This window comes from Elgaria multicarinata, chromosome 1 (assembly GCF_023053635.1).
Source record: "Elgaria multicarinata webbii isolate HBS135686 ecotype San Diego chromosome 1, rElgMul1.1.pri, whole genome shotgun sequence".
Lineage (NCBI taxonomy): Eukaryota > Metazoa > Chordata > Lepidosauria > Squamata > Anguidae > Elgaria > Elgaria multicarinata.
Window position 1 is genome coordinate 107,949,371 of NC_086171.1, and position 21,862 is coordinate 107,971,232.

At 40.4% G+C, this 21,862-nt stretch overlaps 1 protein-coding gene across 4 annotated transcripts in view; it reads left to right on the top strand.

Annotated features, from left to right (window-relative positions):
* SWT1 (SWT1 RNA endoribonuclease homolog) overlaps positions 1-21,444 on the top strand; it is a 44,390-nt gene extending 22,946 nt beyond the window's left edge. For all 4 annotated transcript variants that reach the window (XM_063134763.1, XM_063134754.1, XM_063134779.1 and 1 more), the window contains exons 12-18: positions 350-488; positions 2,627-2,772; positions 4,401-4,603; positions 6,491-6,622; positions 10,787-10,853; positions 12,239-12,303; positions 14,198-21,444. In XM_063134763.1, coding sequence (XP_062990833.1) covers positions 350-488; positions 2,627-2,772; positions 4,401-4,603; positions 6,491-6,622; positions 10,787-10,853; positions 12,239-12,303; positions 14,198-14,303 — 858 coding nt within the window. In that variant the 3' untranslated portion in view covers positions 14,304-21,444. The remainder of the gene's footprint in view (positions 1-349; positions 489-2,626; positions 2,773-4,400; positions 4,604-6,490; positions 6,623-10,786; positions 10,854-12,238; positions 12,304-14,197) is intronic.
* Positions 21,445-21,862: the final 418 nt, after the last annotated feature.

Genomic DNA, 21,862 nt, shown 5'->3' on the forward strand with positions numbered 1-21,862 from the left:
TTGACTCTCTCAAGTATTCCACATAACTAGTATAGGATGTTAAAAGTAGCTACCTCCAAAAGACTCTTGAAATGGTAACATCAGGTCCTAACAATGTCATTTGTTTTAGGAGAAGAGGAAAATATGTGATCAGGCAGGAAACTGCAGAAGCATGGCAGACTCAACGATACAAAACTAGATTTGTAGCACTTGCATACATAAACCTTCTGGGGCAGGGAATGGGATAGGGAGAAGTTAATTGTTGGTACCTTAGCAAGAGGGTCTGACACATAATTCATGCTTCAGGGAATGGAAATCTGACCACTTCATTACCCAGAGGAGAGGTGAACATGTAAACTTTTTTTTCTAGGTAGTGTATCATAAACCCCCATGGACGCTAGCAAAGGTCTTGGAATGTTATAAAAAGCACTGGATGGCTGTTTTTGGGATGATTATATCAAGAAGCTTTTTCTCAACCATTGAATATCTATATGCACATCTTTGTAAAGGTCAGAAACATTCACATTCACTCTTGAAATTACTTTGTATTTAAAGTTAAAAACCTGCACCAAAATGTATGTGTTTGTTATGGTTCCTACAAAGAATGTTCAGAACTATGGTGGGGCTGTGAACCTCTAGCAAACCCAAGCACTCCCAAAATACTAAAATCCCGCAGGATTCCTTGGCAGAAGCCATATAAATTAACCCAGTTTCAAGTTTGATACTACAGTGGCGAGAAAAAGTTTGTGAGCCCCTTGAGATTATTGCAAATTTTCCAACCTAATATGTTATAACATCTTAATCTAACCCCATAATCCTAGATAACCTGATTATATTATTATTATTATTATTATTATTATTATTATTATTATTATTATTATTATTATTATTATTATTATTATATTTATATACCACCCCATAGCCAAAACTCTCTGGGCGGTTGACACAAACATGATGCTTTTTCAACATCTATTTATCCACAATTGATTCAATATTCAATACCCATATGTGAAAAAGTATGTGGATTTTTATATTCAGTGCTTGGTGGCACTCCCTTGAGCAGCAATGGCCATTTCCTGTAATTGTTGGTCAGTTTTGAGCAATTTTAGCCCATTCCTCTTTATAGAACTGCTTCAACTCAGTGACATTTGAGGTCTTCCTTGCATGAAACAGCTTGCTTCAGGTCCTGCCACATCATATTGATGGGGTTTAGGTCCAGACTTTGACTAGGCCATTCTAAAACATGGGATTTCTTCTTTTGCAGCCATTCTTTTGTAGAACTGCTTCTATGTTTAGGATCATTGTCTTGTTGCATGACCCACTTTCGCTTCAGCTCACAGACAGATGACCTGACATTCTTCTCTAGAATCTTCTGATTCACTGCAGAATTCATGGTTGTGTCAATGATGGCAAACCATCCAGATCTCGAGGCAGCAAAGCAAGCCCCAACAATCACATTCCCACCACCATGCTTGACAGTTGAGATGAGGTTCTTCTGTTTGACCTCCGTGTTAGTTTTCACCATAACATTTCTCATTTAGGCCAAAAAGTTCTACCACTGATGTGTCTGTCCAGAGAACATTATTTCAGAAGACTTGGGGGAATCATATATGTGATGGGCAGCAATGTCCTTTTTAGAGAGCAGTGGTTTCTCCCTGGCTATCCTCCCATGGACATCATTCTTGTTCAGTCTTTTTCTGATCATTGAGTCATGAACACTCATGTTAGCCAAGGCTAGAGTGGTCTGCAGATCCTTGAATATTACTAAGGGGTTCTTTTTGACTTCCTGGATGATGTGGTTTGTTCTTTGAAAGATTTTGGCAGGACAATCACTCCAGGGTAGACTGTTGTCTTACATCTTCTCCATCTATAGACTATCTATCTGTCAGTGGCTTGGTGGAACTCTAAATCCTTAGACATGGTTTTTAACACTTTCTAGACTGATGAGCCAAAATAACTGCTTTTCTGAGGTCCTCAGAGATGTCCTTTGAACGTGACATGACATGTTTCCACACAACTGTATGGTGAAGACCAAACTCACAAAGTTTCTGATCCTTTTGTAGGGTTGGGCCTCCCAAACTCACCTCTGGAGATCCATCTAATTATTTAACCTGATTCTAATTATTCCCTTACGCTGATGCAACCAGGAGTCCGCTTATGTTTGCACATACCCTGACTCTTAAGTACTCGTTGTTTGCCTAATTTAGACATAATTTAATTTCACAAGATACAGAATTGGTTAATGTAAACTCTATTGGATATTTAGAAAATGACTGGTTTTGATTCATGCTATCATGGTAAAACTATGGAATTTCTGTAATTATCATTAGGGTTCACAAACGTTTTCTCACCACTGTATAGGCATACTTGCACTTCTGGTGAGGAAAGCCTGCTGATGTCTTAACAGCCATAGTCATTCAGTTATGAAAAATCTTACATACTTTGCATGTTACTATTGGCTTATAAATATTATAATATCCAATTATAATGACTAATTTATCATGTATGTTCTTCACATTTGTGTGCTGCTCTTCCTCCCAAGTTGCTCATGTTATCAGCATATTATTATTATTATTATTATTAATATAGCACCATCAATGTACATATATATTGCTATTTTATTTTGTCCTCTCACTCAATCCCTCAGCTGAAATAATTAAACAGTCAACAATGAAGGAGGTGCTTCAGGAATCCAAAATGTTATTGGAGACATTCAGCTCAAGATCAAACTATGATGGTGTCCTTTCACAGGCCTTAGCTCAGATGAATGAACTGCTTGAGACTCTTGAGAAGGTAACAGATGCCAAGTTTTGACAAATGTAGTTCTTTTATGTGCACACATACAGATCCTGGTATTTATTTATTTGTAGCATTTATATACCACTGAATATAATAGAATCTCCCAGCAGTTCACAACATTAAAACACAGTATTAAAAACACAACATCAAAGCGTAGCGTTAAAACGCAGCATAAAAACTTCCAACTGCAATATTGCTTGTGCTAATTTATTCCAATTCAGGGTAAAAATGGAATTGTGTTTGAAACATTTTTTTTTTAAATAGCAACTAGAGTGTTGGACTTCCAATCTCATCTGTGCAATAGATGGCTAAAAGCAATTCCACATTTAACTCTTGAGCAAAATCTTCCTTGCTTTGTGGTGGCACATCCTTTACTAGCAGGAGAGGTTGCTGTAGTGTCACAGAGTGTTAGGTCAGTCCCTGCCTGGGTTTATGATCTCGGAAGTTTAAAGTCAGGGGCAGGGAGGCAGAAGAGCTGCTTCTTTTTTATTATGTCTATTATTTACTACATTGATTTTATTGTAAGACACATGTTTTTAAAGGGAAATGTGGGACAAGCCTTTTCTAAAACAAATTAAATAACTCCACGGGTCTTGGTTACAGTGAGGTCCTCTGAAACGTCATCTAAATCAGGGATGGGGGGATGTGTGGCCCTCCAGATGTTAATGGATTGTAGCTTGAATCATCCCTCATCATTGGCCATCCTGGCTAGAACGAATGGGAGTTGCATTGAGCAGGGGGTTGGACTCGATGGCCTTGTAGGCCCCTTCCAGCTCTGCTATTCTATGATTCTATGCAGTTAGGGATGGGCGAATAAGCTACTTCTGCAATTGCCCAGATTCTCTGAACACCCATTTGAAGCTCAGCTTGCCTCATTTCTGCACTTTTCTCATTTTGATGGAATAGTAAAAGTGAAAACTGTAAAAATGCATGAATGCAGGTTCCAGAATTTGCAAGCATTTTTGAAGAACTTGCTCTCCTGTTTGTGTTTGGAGTTGTGATCATGCCATGTCCTCATGATTTGCGAACATTAACAGAACTCTTGTACGTCCCCAGTTGCAATCCACCAACATTTGCAGGGCTACACATTCCATACTGATAGTCTAAATCAGTCTTCCTCAACCTGGGGCGCTCCAGATGTGTTGGACTACAACTCCCAGAATGCCTGGGAGTTGTAGTCCAACACATCTGGAGCGCCCCAGGTTGAGGAAGGCTGGTCTAAATGAATAAGAAAGTGGGTTATTCTGCTGTTTTGTCTGGTTATTTCATTTAAGTCTGGTATTGTTTTATGGTTTTCATTGTTCCACTGTACATTTTATTGTGTTTGGATTTTAAATTGCATTGTACACTGCCCTGGCTAAATATTTATGAAGGGTGCTATATAAATTAAATAAATAAATAAATTACTTTAAATAAAGCCTTAAATAAATTAGTTAAGATATTTAATTAAATAGTGTGTGTGTGTGTGTGTAGAGAACTTGACTTTGGACCCCTGCTGCTAATGTTGTTGTGGTAATCTTTTTTTTAATGTGGCAGTCCTTCAAATATCTGGTAGTTTTTGGCTTTAATACATTAGACCCAATACATTTACTGTTTGATTGTAATATTTCCCTAAAATTCAGTCAGATGCTGGACCAAATTCTTCAGAAACCTACAAATCTACTCCAAGAAGTGCTGCTTGTGAAAAAATGGAAGCTGTGACTTTGACCGAACACACCCAGGCAGGGGATAAGTTACTGTCACCAAAGCCTTTAGCCCTAGGAAACAGGCATATGGAAATCTGGTCTGTCCTTGAAAGTGTCTGGAACACAATAAACCTATTCAGGTAATCAATGCTGAAAGAAGTTTTTATTCTCCAAATCATCTTTTTCTTCCTTTTTCTAATTTTTGTTTTATAAGACATCCTTATTAGTGTTAGACACCCATCTTGTCTTTTTGCTACATCCTGCTGCTGCTGAACATTAACTAAAAGCTCTTCAGGAGTGGGGCCTGCCTTTCTTTCGCCTATTTGAGTGAGTAAAGTGCAGTGTACTTACCCATCTAATATTACCACCAACAGTCTGAGGGTCACCTTGTGTAAGGCCATTTTAATAACCCCTTCCTAACTACTGATTCAAATGTTTTGCTTCTCATCCATTTGCCCTATCTTCCCCATTCTGCAAGTTTTATGGCTGTTTCGTACATCAAGGAGTGGCAAATCTAGTATACCTTTGAGCATGCACCTGTCAGGGATTTGCTGTCAACGCTGCTTCATGCTGAATGTATCTAACATACATAGATCTGCAAACCTGAGTTCATTGTGTTCTCATGTTATGTGTTTCATCTCAATGTAAAAAAAAATGGTGTTAGTTCAGATGTGCATGTATACCACTTGGCGACTGGCAGCTGAATGTATGAATTGAATCCACTGAAAACCATTATATTTTGAGGTGATACGAGATGATTTGAAAGATCTGCCTGTAGTGATTAATCTGTGATGGCTTATTGATATATACCCGTTGCCAGTCAATGAGTGATGGCAGTTCATATGTGAACAAACCAGCCCTTAACAAAAACCTAAAAAAACCAACAACCCATAATGTGTAAAGTAGGGGGCTTCATGGGGTTTGATGGCAAAGAAAGTGGAATTGCTGTAAATTGGGAGTCAACAATGCACAAATTTCTCATTTCTGGTTTTAATCCTAAAAGCAAATTTAGAAAAAAGTAATTAAAAAAAAAACCACCCTGGAGTGGTGGCCACCTAGTGCGAAAGACTGTGTCTTGCTGAAGACTTAGCCCTATTGTGACTGCAGTAATGCACCTATTCCGTATGAACTGAAGAATGTGCTTGAGATATAGGAGCAGACAGAATGCTCATGGTCTAGCGAGCCCCTGTGAAAAAGGACTCATGTGCATGCAGCTGAACTCTTGTTTTTCTTTGTGTTCCCCCCCCCTCCCCGGTCCACCTTGATATTGTTGGAATATGGCAGATCACATTAATAGATCATTTCATGAAAGGGTTAATCTGCTCTTAGAATGTTAGAGATGTCATTATTATTTATTTATTTATCATATTTATACCCCGCTCCTCAGCCAAAAAAGGCTCTCGGAGTGGCTTATACTTCGCAAAAAAGACAGTCCCTGCCCTCAGGCTTACAGTCTAATAAAGACATGATACACAAGGAAAAGGAATCCAGGAGGGAAGAGGTAAAGAGAGAGAGAGAGAAATTAAGTGGACTGGGAACAGGGCTGATGGGAGGGGAGTCCAACTGGAGCAGGCCCCGGTGTTTCCTCCGCCTGCTCCTGCCCCCTTGCTCTTTCTTCTTCCCCACAGGACCAAGATGATAGTTTGCCCTGTGGGGGTGGGGGAAGAGTCCAACAGGAGCAGGCTGCGATGTTTCCTTTGCCTGCTCCTGTCCACAGGGATAACAGGAGAATAACCTAGGATGTCAGCTAATTAGCCCCCCTGGATACATGCAGCAAACACTGCTTACCATCATCATTTGAATTTATACCCACCCATATCGTAAGCCAGAGCCAAAGAAGTTTCATACTTTAACCAGGGGTTCTTCTTGTACAGAAAAAAAAACTTGTATCAGTGTTTGTGGCTTTTGCAACCAAGGAAGGTTTATTTTGCCAAGCTTTCACTGTTTGGACTCTGTTATTCAGCCACGTTTGCTAACATTTATGTCATTCTTTGTCTCTTTAAAACACATGTTCTTCTTTTTCATAGTCTCGAGGTTTTCCAGAAGTTGGACATCAATTCAGTAACAACCACTCAGAATATGTTTTCATTCAAAGAAGCTTTCGTAGGTCTTCAGAAGTTAATGGCAGCAGTGAATGAAATCCTTGCAGGAATCCGGCAGTAAGTATATGTGGGCTGAATGGCGTATGTGACTCAGGTTTCATCTAGAGCAGCCTTCCTCAACCTGGGGCGCTCCAGATGTGTTGGACTACAACTCCCAGAATGCCCCAGCCAGATGGCTGGGGCATTCTGGGAGATGCAGTCCAACACATCTGGAGCGCCCCAGGTTGAGGAAGGCTGATCTAGAGTCTTCTCAGCTGTTTATTGGTGCCACTGTAGTGGATCAAGGTTCATGTCATTACTAAACTGTGATGATGTGTTAATTCCCAGCATCCAATACAGTAGCTGTTGGCGTTTTATAGCTTAACTTTTCTTATAGCAACTGTTTTCACAATGCTTCTCCTTTGGGGTGTGACAAAAAATGAAACTACCCTATCATAATAGTGGCCCTAGTATTGCCCAAGGCAATACTGGTATGCATGAGGCAAGTGATGATATTTGTTTCTAATATAATGGAGTTGGTATGAATAATTGTTCCCCTTGTCAACAGTCATTGGACCTGCTTAGTTGTTACATTCCATGGAGAAGTATCATCATGGTATGTGTGTTGGGGGTGAGTGCTCCCTCCCCTTTACCCATGTGGGGACAGCATTGAGTGAAAAGGGCTATGCCAGATTTATTTGACTGCAACATTTTCTTGGGAGACCATGGATTAAATGGTCAGGGAAGAGACTACCTGCCAGCTTGCACATGAGAAAGGTTGTTATTGAGGGTATAAAAAGACTGACCAATGAACCTGGAGAAACGTTGAATGTGGAAGTGTTCAGTGAAGATGGCTTGGAGAAAACTGGTTGAGTTTAAGGCTTGATAACCCACCCAATGACAATAGTTTTAGAGTTCTAGAGGAACTTGAATCTAAAGTTGCTGAAATATTGACTCTATAAACCTGTGAAGGTTGGCAATATAACTCCAATGCTTCTTGGCATGTTAATTATTTTATTAGTTTTACTGCAAACCAAAAAACCAAAAACTATAAGGTAGTATGCATTTTTTTTAAAAAAAATCCCAGCTAATAAACTTGATTTTGGTGTTGTGAATTTATGGATAAAGAGCTGCTAAAACAACCTTTCTCAGGAATGCAGCCATTAGCCTATGATCAGCTAGGCATGTGTAAATAAATAAAAAATCCTCTCTAATGTTGTGCTTGGACCAGGGCCTACTGCCATTGCCAATCTTCAGTAATGTGGGCCTGCCTCCATAGGGCTTTGAAAAGATCCTGTGTGTTTGGACTGGATATGTGCCATGTCTGCTGGTGGGAGCCATCTAGTAAGTGAGCAAAACCAATATACCTCTCAATACCATATGCTGGGGACATAGAGAGAAATGCCACATCACTCTCATAACCTACTTGAGAGTTTCTTAGAGGCACCTGGCTGTGTTGGAAACAGAATGCTGTGCAGAATGCACCCTTGATCTGATCTGGCAGGGTTCTTCAGCTTTCTTAAACCACAGGATTTAACGTGGGGCATTCTCTCAGATGAGAGATGCAGGGAGCAGAGTTTCTGCTATCAGTATAGGTCAAGTCTGGTTATTAAAGATCTCCTATGAGAGGTAGCGATCTCTTGTTGGGAGTGTAACAGTTGTATTTGGAGAGGGTGAAGATGGGTGAAGTAGATGTGTTTTTTAGCAGATGGTCCTGTTACAGGTGATGTGTTGTTATGTAGTTTATAATTTTGCTCAATACTAAAACTATAGTGAGCGCTGAATAACTGTTTAGTTTTATATGTTTCAAAGTGCAACTCCATGCTACCAGTGTGTGGTGGAACATTAAATAAAACTGGCCAAATAATAACCGATGCTGCAAGAATTAACAAAAACATTGAAGATAAGAGTGCTTCTTTGGTAGGATGTTTTGTGCATACCTTCTGAGAGGAAACCTAAAATCCTTTGAGCAGGGATAGGGAATATGTGAATTTTGGACTGCAACTCCCATCATTCCTCACCATTGGCTAGGGCTGATGGAAGTTGTTGTCCAACATCCGGAGGGTCACATGTTTTCCATCCCTGCCTTAGAAAGTCAAAGCCATACATAAATGACAGAAAGTGGTTTACTTTAGATAAAGCATAGAGCAACTGCTTCTATCTGATTTTTAAATAATAGATTAGTATACATTTTTTATGGAGATAGGTTGCTAAAGGGTGGAGAAAATGAAAAGTCTGAAAACGAAGAGAAATACTGATTTAAATGAAATTTATTGAGTTGTTTTCATCAAATGAAGGTTCAGGAGAAAAATGGTGCATAAATATCTCCTGCCATCTACTGGCTGTTTAGGGGAGAGCAGGAAATGTATGAAGAAATATTTGCTTATTTTGTAATATCCCTTTGTGCAATCCACACCATGATCAAACCAAATTAGTATTTATATTAGGTTGTGCAGGTTAGGCAGAGAACCTCGGCTAGTCTCTAGAGCAGAGTATGCTGCAAGAAAAAACGGAATCCCTAATAGTATCATTCTACAGATGGTCTACACTAAGGGAAGACACATTTTGCCTTTAGTTCATTATACTAATCTCCAAACTGTCTGCATGCTTACGAATTGAAGTAAATTATTTTAAAATTGCATTTTAGTGTGAGCCAGGTTGAATTGTTTCTTGTAACTGTAATTTGTCTCTTCCCCCAATAAGCCAGAGTTCCTCATTCGCATGTCACTTTAAGCATCCCAAGAAGACAAATTAGGTTAGAGTGGCCCCAGACCAAGATGGGAAACCATGGTTTGAAGTAGGTTTGCAAATGGTGATTTGCATAACACATGATTTAAAACAGTTTCCCTGCCTCTCTAGCCTTCCAGTTTGCCAGGTGACAAGCAGATGCAGCTGGTGTCTCTTTGTACACATGTCATGTGGGATCAGGGTGTAGCTTAGAAGCTAAACCATAGTTTCAGTATGCACTTGGGATATTAACCACAGTTAAGTCAATGAACTGAGGTTGGTGTTAACAGCATTAAGCATGACGTTTGTACCAGGTCTTTTAAAAGTTTTTTTTTTTTGTGGAGGATTTTTTTCATCTTTGCAACCATGAGTTGCACAAAAAAAAAAAAAAAAAATCCAACTTCAAGTATAACCTAATGGGATCTGAGCTGCAAGTGACCAAGAAAGCGATCTTGGGATTGTGGTGGTCGATGAAAATGTCCACCCACTGTGCGGCCGCTGTAAAGAAGGCAAACTCCATGTTAGGCGTTATAAGAAACGGAATTGGGAATAAAACTGCCTCTATCATATTGCCTTTATACAAATCTATGGTGCGACCACACTTAGAATGCTATGTACAGTTCTGGTTTCCACACCTAAAAAAGGATATTATAGAGCTGGGAAAAGTGCAGAAAAGGGCAACTAAAATGATTAAGGGGCTGGAGCATCTCCCCTATGAGGGGAGGTTACATCAACTGGGATTGTTTAGCTTGGAAAAATGGAGGCTAAGGGGAGACATGATAGAGGTGTACAAAATTATGCATGGTATGGAGAATGTGGATAGGGAGACATTTTTCTCCCTCTCTCAAATTACTAGAACCCGGGGTCATCCCATGAAACTGGTTGGTGGGAGATCCAGGACAAATAAGAGGAAGTACTTCTTCACACAGTGCATAGTTAAATCATGGAACTCACTACCACAAGATGTAGTGATGGCCACCAATTTGGATGGCTTTAAAAGGGGATTGGATAAATTCCTGGAGGTGAAAGCTATCAATGGCTACTAGCCCTGATGGTTGTGTGCTATCTCCAGTATTCAAGTTAGTAAGTCTGTGTTTACTAGTTGTTGGGGAACATGGGTGGGAGAGTGCTGTTGCACCATATCCTGCTTTGTTGGTCCCTGGCTGATGGCTGGTTGGCCACCGTGTGAATAGAGTGCTGGACTAGATGGACCCTTGGTCTGATCCAGCATGGCCCTTCTTAAGTTCTTATGAGTCCTGTTACTTTAATGGATGCTAAGATTAACATTATTCTAACAGCCCATGGAATACTGTCCATTTACTCTCCGTAGGGGTAAGGCATCCATTCTCCAGCTCCCCCAACAACTAAACAGTCTTGTTTTAATCATGCTTTAGGAACCTCATTCCTGATTATTTAAGCAGCGATTTGAACATTTTGCTTCATCTGGACATCCATGTTAAAAATCCCTGAATGACTTTTCTGATTATATTTCTCTTTCTCTCTATTCTTCTGCAGAGTTTTAGTGACAAACAGCAGCGTTCAAGATGTTTGGACCCTCTATAGCTTCTTAACCAATAATGAGGTTGGTTAATTTATCGTTTAAAGTATTCGGTAGGCTTGTAGAAGTACCTTATGGCAAAGGAACCTGAAATTTGATATACAGGTAGTCCAAGACAGCCTGATTGCTAAGCAATTGTAAAAAAGAAGAAGAGAGGAGTGTGTTCTTCTTTGAAAAGGGATGTGAGGTTTCCCCCCAAAACGGTTAATGTGTGTTCATACTAGTTGGAAAGCTAAAAAGATATAATTTTACCTTATAACTGTAGCCTAGCACACCAGCTCATAGGTCTAAGTCAAGAGGCATATACAGGGCAGGAGGATTAGAGTGGAAGCCAAGAAAAATATCACTTTTTAACTTAGCATTGATTAACTAGTCAGTGCAAGGGTAAAGCATTTATTAAATGGTCACTGCTAGGGTAAAGATCACTACGTCAAAACAAGTTCATGAGTAAGATGAACAAAACATTTGCAGGAGACGACAACAGCAACACAGATATCTGGCAACACAGATAATACAATTAGGCTGAGAGCCTCATTGACTAATTTTGTTAGCCTTTTAACCAGGGGTGGGCAACTATGAAAAGCCTAGGGGGCATTTTTTTCCCTCATGCATCCCCCCCTGGTGGGCCCCCGCCCTGCGTCCAGAATGCAGTGGAACACCAAAAGGGCCAAAATTAGCTTGTTTGCAAGTTAATTTTTATCCTATTTGTACTCTGTAGTTGCACAGATGCCATTTTTTGTTTAAATGACCCCCCCCCCAAATTTGGTGTGTGTGTGTTGTCCACCCTTGCTTTAAGCTGTGGTTATATTTACTCAGCAGATTTAAAAGTGGTTTAGTGGTCACTCCCTCTTTCCATGGAAACTGTGAACTGTAGTTTTGTGAGGGGGCAAGTGGTAATTTTCTTGCAAAGTATGTGTACATCAGGTCCCAGAAGCCATTAGGGAAGCCATTGGTATTAAAGTATTAAAGTGGTATAAAACCAATAGAAGGCCTGTTTTGAAAGATATGCTCTGGGTGTACTGTTCCTTTCTGCCGGTTTCAGTAAACTTCCTTCATCAATGGGCTTGTTCCCCTTTCTCTAGCCAATCAAAAGTTACCCTGAATGATACAAGTCCTCTGTTGGGTTATATTGACAAGTAAGTGTGGGGTGGTGGGTCAGCATCTCAAACCCCTTCCAGTGGTCTTCAAGCAAATTCCTTGCCACTTTTTCCATATTGCTCTCTACGCTGGCAAGTGCAGGATACCAAGGGTGTAGGTTTGGCCTCTTACCTGAAGAACTGTAAAAAAAATGTATCTGAAGCAGGCCTTAGTTCTTTTACCAAGATGAATAATTTCTAGTTCATAATATCAGCAATTGAGAATTAGTGAGTCTTCCCTACATGTTTCAATATATTTATTTTCCTTCATAGATAAATAATAGTATAAAATTTACTGCTGAGGAGCTTTATAACTGTGTTTCCCAAGAGGTGTACAGGTAAGCCATTTTTTTTTTAAAAAAAGTTCTGTCATCATCGGGCATAATCCTTCCTCACCTGCCTCTTCATTATGTGGAAAAGATGTTCTGTGTAGCAACTTCCCTTATCCCTTTCAAAGCTGAATAATTTCTGCCACAAAAAAGGTGATATTTAGATCTCTTGAAAGACCTGAAAGTGGGCAGTCCTTACTTGGCCATGAAGTGCCTGTGCTCACTAGAATAAATGTACACAATTGGCACCAGTGTGTTCCTTCAAGATCTGCCGGTGTGACATAGCGCATGTTCAACCTTGCTTTTTTCTTGGCGTCAAGCAGTTAATTAGTGTTACGATATTTGAACAAGTTTATAATTAAGTAGGGAAGACATTAAATATTCATGCTCCTTATATGTTGCACATAAGTTCTCCAAGATTGTTTCAAAGAGGTAGGCTATTAAATTGTGTTGTCAAACAATCTGATTGCATTCCATGTTCAGAATTTACATTGGCATTTATCGGAAAATATGCAGAAGCTAGTTCTTTTAGTGCAGCTGCTGTGGAACAGAGTAATTTTTGGATGTTATGTACAAACATTGAAACAACATACCATTGCAGCATAAGGAAAATGTATATACTATATGAGGGCGAATACTCTTGTAAACCAAACCTTTGTGCTTCTGGTAGCTACAACTGTGTTACACATTTTGAACTTCATATATATGTGTGTGCACACGTGCGCGTGTAAAACATCGGCATAAAGTTTAGCAGAGGTGTTGGTATGCCACCCAAAACTATAAGCCTTAAAAGCTTTAAAAAACTGTCAACATTTTGACATTACAGCCTTAAGAGTTGTGGAATTTTCTTGCTTTTTAAAGAAAAGTGTGCTTCAGAGCTCTGCACTTTATTCTAAGTATCTTGGGACAGGATGGAGTTGCTCAGTGCTGAGAGACTTGCATTTTGTACATGCTTACATTTTGTACTATTCCTATATAACAGAAGTGTGGAATGATATTAGGTGGCGGGCCGATTTGCCCCCATTGGTCCTCTACAGGCCGGATGTCAATGCGTGTGGCCGTGCCTACCAGCATCATTGCCCCGCTCTTGCCCATTTCACCTTTTCTTTGAGGTGGGAGATGCATGGAGGAAGGAACTCAGCTGCTCCTCCCTGTGCCATCTTAGCTGGCACCAGGAAAAGGGCTGTCAAGGAATCCCAGGAGGCTCTGCGGGCTGGATTTGGGGGGTTCTGCACCCATCTTCTATAATTCCATGTTGAAGGGTGGTGGTGCTAAATGGGTGTGGCTAGAGGCACAGATGGAGCTGTAAGACAGAGCAACCATCCCTGCAAGCGTACAGTTGCCAACTTTATCAATGCTTTTGAAAATACACACTCTTGCTGTACATGTGAGAAGTGTCGAGGCTGGTCCGAAGCCTACTAAATGCTACCTGACGTTTTTGAATAAGCTTGTTTTCTAATAGTATGATGCTTTGAACAAAAAAGTCAAATTGGCATCAAATCATTGATTTCTTAAGAATTGCTATCTCATCTTTCCATATTCAATGCCCAAGGTGGTTGGCCACTGTAGGAGCAGAGTGCTGGACTAGATAGGACTGTAGTCTGATCCTGCGTGGCTCTTCTTATGTTCTTATGTTTTCAGTAGAAGGCTGACAGCGAGGGTGCCTTATTGGTCTCCCTCAGGGTGAAGCCTCTCAATAAACCCCCTCCTGTGTCTCCACTTGAGAATATCTCCTGTAGATCTCAATAAGGGGGCAGATTCATATTGTTGAAGGAAGCCCAAAATAAACTGGAATCCCATGTAACTGTTGCAACAAAAAACTGTGAGGTAAATCTGATAGCATTTGGACAGATTTTATTAATTTTCTTTTTTCCCCCTCCTGATCCCCCCCCTTCTTCTCTAGGGATCGGTTATCAATTGGATGTGGCCAGCTAGCTCAACTGGAACATACTGTTAAACAGTGCTATGAATCTGTCTGCTTGGAAATCAAGAACAGGGGATGGCTCTAATTCCATAGTCACCTGAATCTCCTGGAAGAATGGTTTTCTTTTCTACTGAGCACAGCAGTCCTATAGTTGAGCTCAAGATGGCTTAAACAATATCCTTTGCTCTCTCAGCAGCTGTGTTTGAAGGCCAAACTACACATTACATTAAATGTGTCATTTGGACTTGTGTGTGTGTGTGTGTGTGTAAATAGCAGCTGCCTGGCAGGTGCAGGGTGATTTAGGATTGGGAGCAAGACAAAGGTGTGTGTGTTAAAATTTCTCTTAAGCAGCTATTTGTGCCAGTGGCAGCTTTCCATTCTGATGCAAGTAGCAACTGGGATGGAACAATTTTAGTCAGAAGCTTGGTGGGGAGATATCTAATTAAACCCCTGACCCTGTTTCTCCAAAGGGAAACCTGTGGCCCTTCAGGTGTTTTGGCCTACAACTCCAATGCTCCCTCACCATTGGCTATGCTGGTTAGGGCTGATGGGATTTGTGGCCCTCCAGATATCTTGACCTACAAGTTGCCCACCCCATGCTGTAGCTGCTATTTACAGGGGGCGGGAGAAGAGAAAGAAACATGCGAGGCCAAACTATACATATAATGTAATGTGTACTTTCTCTAAAATAATAGTTACAGAAAAGAGATTTAGCCTAGCAATAATGATGGCTGCTCCCATAGAGTTCCTAGTTCCTAGAGTTGGCCACTAATCATAACATGACTTGACGATGCCCCCATATTGCTTAGGTATGTAAGGCACCAATCTGCAATAATGAGATCACCTTGATGACCTCACTTAACCCATTCCACACCCCCTCTCAAATGCAAGGCACAACCATGTTGCCACAAACAAAACAAAAAACCCAATTCTCATTGCCTCTATTTTTTAGACTGTGGGCTCACCAGGCTAGGCAGGAGAAAGGCGATGCCTGCAGGCAGGCATTTGAACCCCCTGCCAGCTCAACGGCCTTTTTGCCAGCAATGGCCACACAAGGATGAAAGGAATGTCATTTCCATCACAGCTCCAGAGTCCCATGGTGAGGAGGTATGCACAGAAAGCCCATGGGATCCCCAGCAAAAGGTCCTAATCTGGGAATGATGCATTTGGGAGGAAACAGGCTTTTTGCAAAGGAGAACAAAAGGTGCTACTTGGACAAGCAACAATGGAAGATAAAGCAATGAGGTCATGAGAATCGAAACTGTGAAGGGGAAATAGGGATTTGAGTCTCACTCCAGGAAGGTGCAAATGCAGCCTCTGTAAGCCAAAGCCTACTTGGGGAGGGCTGTGTCTGTCCGATATTGGCAGAAGCAGTAGAAATCCCCACACAGTGCTTTTAACAGTACAGCCAGAAGAGGAGTGGACAGATAACCATATGACAGAGCCTTTGAACTCCGACTCATGGCATACCCCTCTCTCCCACGCCTCCTGTTTTACCCTGACCTAGTCATAATAGCCCTTTAAGACTTGCCATAATTTTAACTCCGTGCACCGTAATTTCTCTATGTTGGTGTAACATGGAATTAACTTGGCAAATGTAACTTTGTCCTGCCAGCATAACTCAAGGATACAATTACTTTGCTTACAGTTGCAATCCTATGCACATTTGCTGGGGAGTAAGTCCAAATAAATTCAAGAATTTTGAGTAAATGTGCATAGGGTTGTGTTGTTGCATAGTGTCATGTGTACAGAAGAAGCTAGAAGTTTATATTTTTACAATCATTTCTTGTAAAACATTTCTACAAGAGCAGAGTTACTGCCTGTTTTTGAAGTCTGCTCTGTAGGCTTGCCTTGAAATTGTTCCATTAATTTATGCAAGTGTAAGAAGCTCTCTTGCTTTTGCATCTTTTTCTACTGTAAAAGGCACAATAAGGCTTCATCTTTTTGCTATTTATTGACTAATTCTATTGCTGCTATTTTACTCTTTTTAGTAAAATAAAATAAAATAAATGGAGGCTCCATACCACTGTATGGATGTTTCTTTAAATAAAAAAAAAAGACTCTTTCAAAATTAGACAATGAGATGTCTCATATAAATAAAGGGTCACAATTTCTGTTCAGACTTCCTACATCCAGCAAATGCATGGAGGAGGAAGCAGGGTCACACCACTAATCCTGACACCAATGCACCCAGATGTTCAGTGTTAGTATTGAGGGGGCCTCTGTGTGCAAATGAAGCCCAACCGATTTCCAATCGAATTAAGCATGTGCCCATTTAAAAATACTTAATCTTGGCTGGATATCTGCACTAAGGTTTCACAGTATTCGCTGCAGAGAATGTGGCTTCTCGTTTGAATATAACATAGGGCTGCAATGACCTTTCATTCCTTGAAACATCGTAATTGCATTAAACCAGAACTTTCTTATTGCGCTGTGTAAACATAAGTTTGTGAGAGATGGGTTGTTTTCTTGCTGCTCAATGACTGGAAAGAAGGAGGGGACAATTTCTCCATCAAGGCTTGCTTCTACAGGTACTTTCTCCCCTCCCCCCCCCCCCCGATTTCCTATTTTTTGTTCACTCAGTTATTCTGGAGAATTCGCATGACTTCCTTGCCAAACCATTTTATTTTAGTGTTTCCCCATTTTGTCCCCTCTGTCTTTTTTGAGACCTAATTTGTGGCATTTTTTTGTGACTGAACAGAATTTATGGATGGACCTGGAAGAATGACTGTGAGGCAATTGTGATGGGGTTGCTGATGACCCTTCTACATTTCCAGGTTCAGTGGATATTGATCTGTTCCCATTTGGTGGTACTTCCTGCCATAGCATTCGGCGTGAAAAAAACAAACCGTAATTTCATTTTTGTGATAAAAGGCGAGTACGTTTTTGATAATGGCTGCATGTGTAAACCGTAGCTGTAAGTTGGAAATGATTTAATTACAGGGCCAGTTAGGGCTGGGGTGGATTTATAGTACCGGTGATCGATAGAGGCCAGTAGCCAGAGAGAAGCAGAAGCTAGGCAGACTTTTCCTGATTGAAGGCTGCAGACCTAAACACACGTTCTGGTGAATAAGTCCCACTTTACTGAATGGGATGCCAGTCAATGTTTTGGGATCTTGCCTGTGAGGATGGTTATTACAGGATATTGTGGGGAATACTGTGCTAGATTGAATGCCATGTGGAACCATCATTTTGCATTGCGCGAAAGTGAACGTGGAGACACATTTATTTATGAAATAATGAATTCATCCTATTTTCCTGTGCTGGTCACATAGCTACACTCCCCACTTTAGCTAAATGTTGAAGAATGAAAGGGGGGAAATAACATTTAAAGAGTAAAATGGAGGTGGGGCAGTACTTGGAAAGAAATGTGATGTGACAAGATTAGTTATTTGATACATGTCTATAAAAGCCCAGCTAACAACTTTACATTTCTGCTGATTGGATGTAAATTGGCTGTGACTGACCAGGAAATAGATCTTCATGTGGTGGCTAGTTCTGCTGTGAAAAAGGCAAATTCCATGTTGGGGATCGTTAGGAATCTAAATTAAAGCTGCCAATATCAATGCCTTTATATACATTTATAGTTGAACCACACTTGGTGTACTTTATATAGTGCACCTCAAAAAAGATATTGTAGAACTGGAAAAGGTACAGAGAAGGACAATGAAAATTATTAGGGGCTGTAGCAACTCTTATACGAAAAAGCAAATGGTGTATAAAATTATGATTTGGAGAAAAGGGATACATGTTTCTCTCCCTCGTTATGTTAAAACCCAAGCTCATCCAATGAAGCTAAACAGCGGGGGGTTCAGGAGAGAGAAAAGAATGTACTCCACACAGCCCATGGTTAAGTATTCACTTCCACAAGATGTAGTGATGGTGGTACCAGCTTGGATGGCTTTAAAAGGGGGTTAAACAATTCATGGAGGATAGGGCTAACAGTGGCTGCTAGTCATTATTGCTATAGATTAGCTCCAGTATCGGGCAGTAGGACTTCACTTGCTAAGGACACAAGAGTGGGAGGGAGCTTTTGAACTTATGTCCTGCTTCTGGTTGGCAACTGTGTTTTGGTCTGATGCAGCCTGGCTCTTAAATTCTCACATACCAGAAAATTATATTTCTAGCCACTGCTTTATAACTGCTACCTGAATAGCAGTCTGGTAGCCTTGTGTTATATTCATTTGTATTGAAATAGATTTTGAAATTATTTGACATTTCTAAAATTATTTGTAAAATCTTAATTCAAGGTATTCCTTCAGTAAATTGCAGTTCTCTGCCAAACTAATTGTCTTATCTTTGTTGCCTATATAGTACATTCATCAACTATACTGTGTTGGAGTGAAACATTTAGGTTATTAAACTTGACACCTAGGCAACATGAATCTGACCCACCATGTCCATGCTGCTGGCCCTGCAGCAATTTGCCATGTAGGGGTGTATAATTTCCTTCACAATGTTGTAGCTGGAGCTCTTATTCAAATTTCTGAACCAGCGGTAGAGCACCACGCATGTGAGAAATGCCCTTAAAAGTGCTGTTAAATCTGGGCTGCCTCTAGATAGCGCCCCAAAGTGAGATTTCTATAGGCAGGACTTTTCTATACATACTGCAGATTAAAAAAAAGTTTTTATTCTATATGTTAAACCTTTGTGTAGATGCCTTTATATAGATTGGAGAATTTTGTGTTTCCCTGAGAGTCTCTTGCTGATATGTATGAAGCCACTATGTGTGGGGAGTATTCCCTATATTTATTTATTACATTTTTTATACCGCTCAATAGCCGAAGCTCTCTGGGCTGTTCACAAAAATTAAAACCATAGTAATATGGCAGATGGAGGCAGATAGTAGGAAAAACTGAAGGGTCTGTTTAGGAACCAGTCCCTCCTCTCATTGCCCAGATAGATAAGAGTTCATTATGATCAAAGATCAGCATATATAAAATGTACAATTGCAATAATTATAATTTTTTTTAAAAATGACTTAACGTGAGTGCTGTGTATTAGCTAAATGGGATATTACTGTTTTGCCAGAAGTTTACAGCAAGAAACAGCTGCTGCATAGACCCTGGCCTTCATAGCTGTAGCATGGTGGGTCCTGATCAGAAAGAAGAGCAAAAAGTTACATTCAGTTGATCTGCCTGGCATTTTTTGTAGAATGGGTGTAATAAAGACACAATGAATATCTCGCTAAAAGGGACAATATAATAGCACATGCCCAACAGTTTCCACTTGCCCTCCATCACAGGAGCATGTGCATTCATAGTACGATGGCAGCGCGTCTCACCTTGTAAACTAACGCCACATTTCTAGCTCTACTCCAGAGTTCCCAAACCTGGCACCCTAAAGAGAAGTTGGACTATAACTCCTATTAGCCCCAGTCACCATGGCCATTGTCTGGGGATGATGGAAGTTGTGATCAAACACATCTAGAGGGCACCAGGTTGGGGGAGGCTGCTCTGCTCTACTTCCCTCTTCTGCAATAGAAAACGCAAGGAAATCACATCAACATTGAATGGAGTTTCTATTTTTTAAAAAAATATTTTTTCTGAATGCTAGTCCTTTGGTAGCCAAAATGGCGCCATTCAGACGCAAAGAGGTCCTAGAGATTTGTCGTTTTTGAGCCTTGGTATCACTTGCAGGATTTCCTTCTCAGTAATGCCTTGATTTAAGCTCTTGCTGAAGCCCCATTTTGTATACGTATTTTCAATCCCACCCCGATGTGTGACATTTTCACAAATTTTTCTGCTGGAGTTTCCTATATTTTTTTCATTTTGGAGTGCTTTGTGTTCCTAGCTCCTTTCTTTAGGGCATTTGCTAGACGTTTTGAACTTTTCTCTCCAAAATTATATTTTTGTTTCAAAATGAGTCAAGTTGCAATTTTTTGTACTTCTGCCTCTAGCTTTTTGATTTCTTAGATGATCCTTGAACACACTAGTGGAGCCTCTGTATTTTATGAAGCTGTTCTAACTTGGCTACTTCTGCTCCCAACTTCTTATGCCTGGCTTCATTAGATCTAAGGGCTGCCCTCTGGCTTATATAGGAGACATAGATTACTGCCTTCATGGCATTCCAGATTGTGGTTGGTTAGGTTCCCCAGCATATTGAATTGGAATTATTGTTGTATATCTTCCCACATCTTGTCACTAGTGTCTTCCTACAATAAAATGAGTGTATATGTGTATATGGAAGGCTGTTGCACATTGATATTAAATATGGTTATAACAGGGCTGTGGTCTGAAACTCTGGAGCTCCCAGTCCCTGAGTCTGTTATGGAACCACCACTGACAATATCTTTGCATTGTCTAAATAAGCTTACCATCACAAGCATTTTAACACACATAAGCATGACTTGAGATCTTCACGTCATCAAGGTCTCTGTCTCCACTTGCAATCTCCTATTCGTTCTCTTCCACTATTTTCAGCAATGGTAGATCATTGGTGCTCTTGCATCTTGCTAGGAACAGGCACCTTTCTTTCAGGACTGTGGTAGTTGGACTACAGCTCCCACCATCAGCCTTGCTTGGTAGGGCTGATGGGTGTTGTAGTCCAACATTTGGAGAGCATCATGTTCCTCATCCCTTCACCACCAGCAGCTAAACTGCAGGCTTGCTTTAAGGAAAAGCCAAACTTCCTCCACTGAAAGCTTGGTAGAATGTTGTGTCTTAAACACACTATACAGGCACAGAACATATAGCACACTGCAAGTTACAAGAACTTAATATTGTTGGTATGTTTCTGCTAGGCTTCCTAGCATAAACAATGCAAGCCTAGATTAGTTGTGGGTGACAGTTTTTTTTAATCAAACTCAGAATGTGTAAGCGGTAATAGCATTTGCTAGTTTCATGGTATCAGACATGGTTAATGATGGGAAGAAATTGTTCATAAGGGGGAGACAGCATAAAGCCCATATATGTCCTTGGACCTGGCCATGCAGCTCAGGGAGGGTTTTAGTCTGGAAAAATATATCTCAGTCACAGCATGGATAGAACGTAAAGAAAGGTGCCATACAAGGTAAAGAATGCTGCTTAATTTAGGGCACAATACTATGCACATTTAGACAGAAAAAAGTATTTTGTCTACACATGGCTAGGATGGCATGTTTATAGTATTTAGGGCGCCTGTAAGTTTAGAAAAGGTGTGTTTAAACATCTTTCATTTTAATCTCTGCTCAGATTTTCTCAAATCATTTTGGTTATGTGCCTAATAAAAATGTTTTAAAAATCAAACCTTGGTGTGGTTTTTATCTGCAACTTAGCCATCTGTGATATGATAAAAAAGGGAAAACAAAATCTTACTTTGATGTGTTCTCTAATCGTTTTTATTTTATGGATTTATACTCTACCCTTTAGAAAGTTCTAATCAAATTGGCTTACCCCCTACCCCCCTTCCCAAAGTTTGACCCTTGGTTTGCACAGCAAGAATTCTGCTCATGTGATTTTCCACTGGAGGGAGGGGAGGCAATTCTGGCCAAACCATCTTTCCAACCCTCTGTAGGGTTGGGGGCTACCTCTGGAATAGCATGCATGTGGCACTGCTCGCTGCCAGTGGAAGGAAGAAATCAGAAAAAATCCCCTTCGTGCAGCAGGATCTATGTCCCATCAGCAAATGTAAGGAATCCTTCTGTTCATGCAATGGCAATTCTTG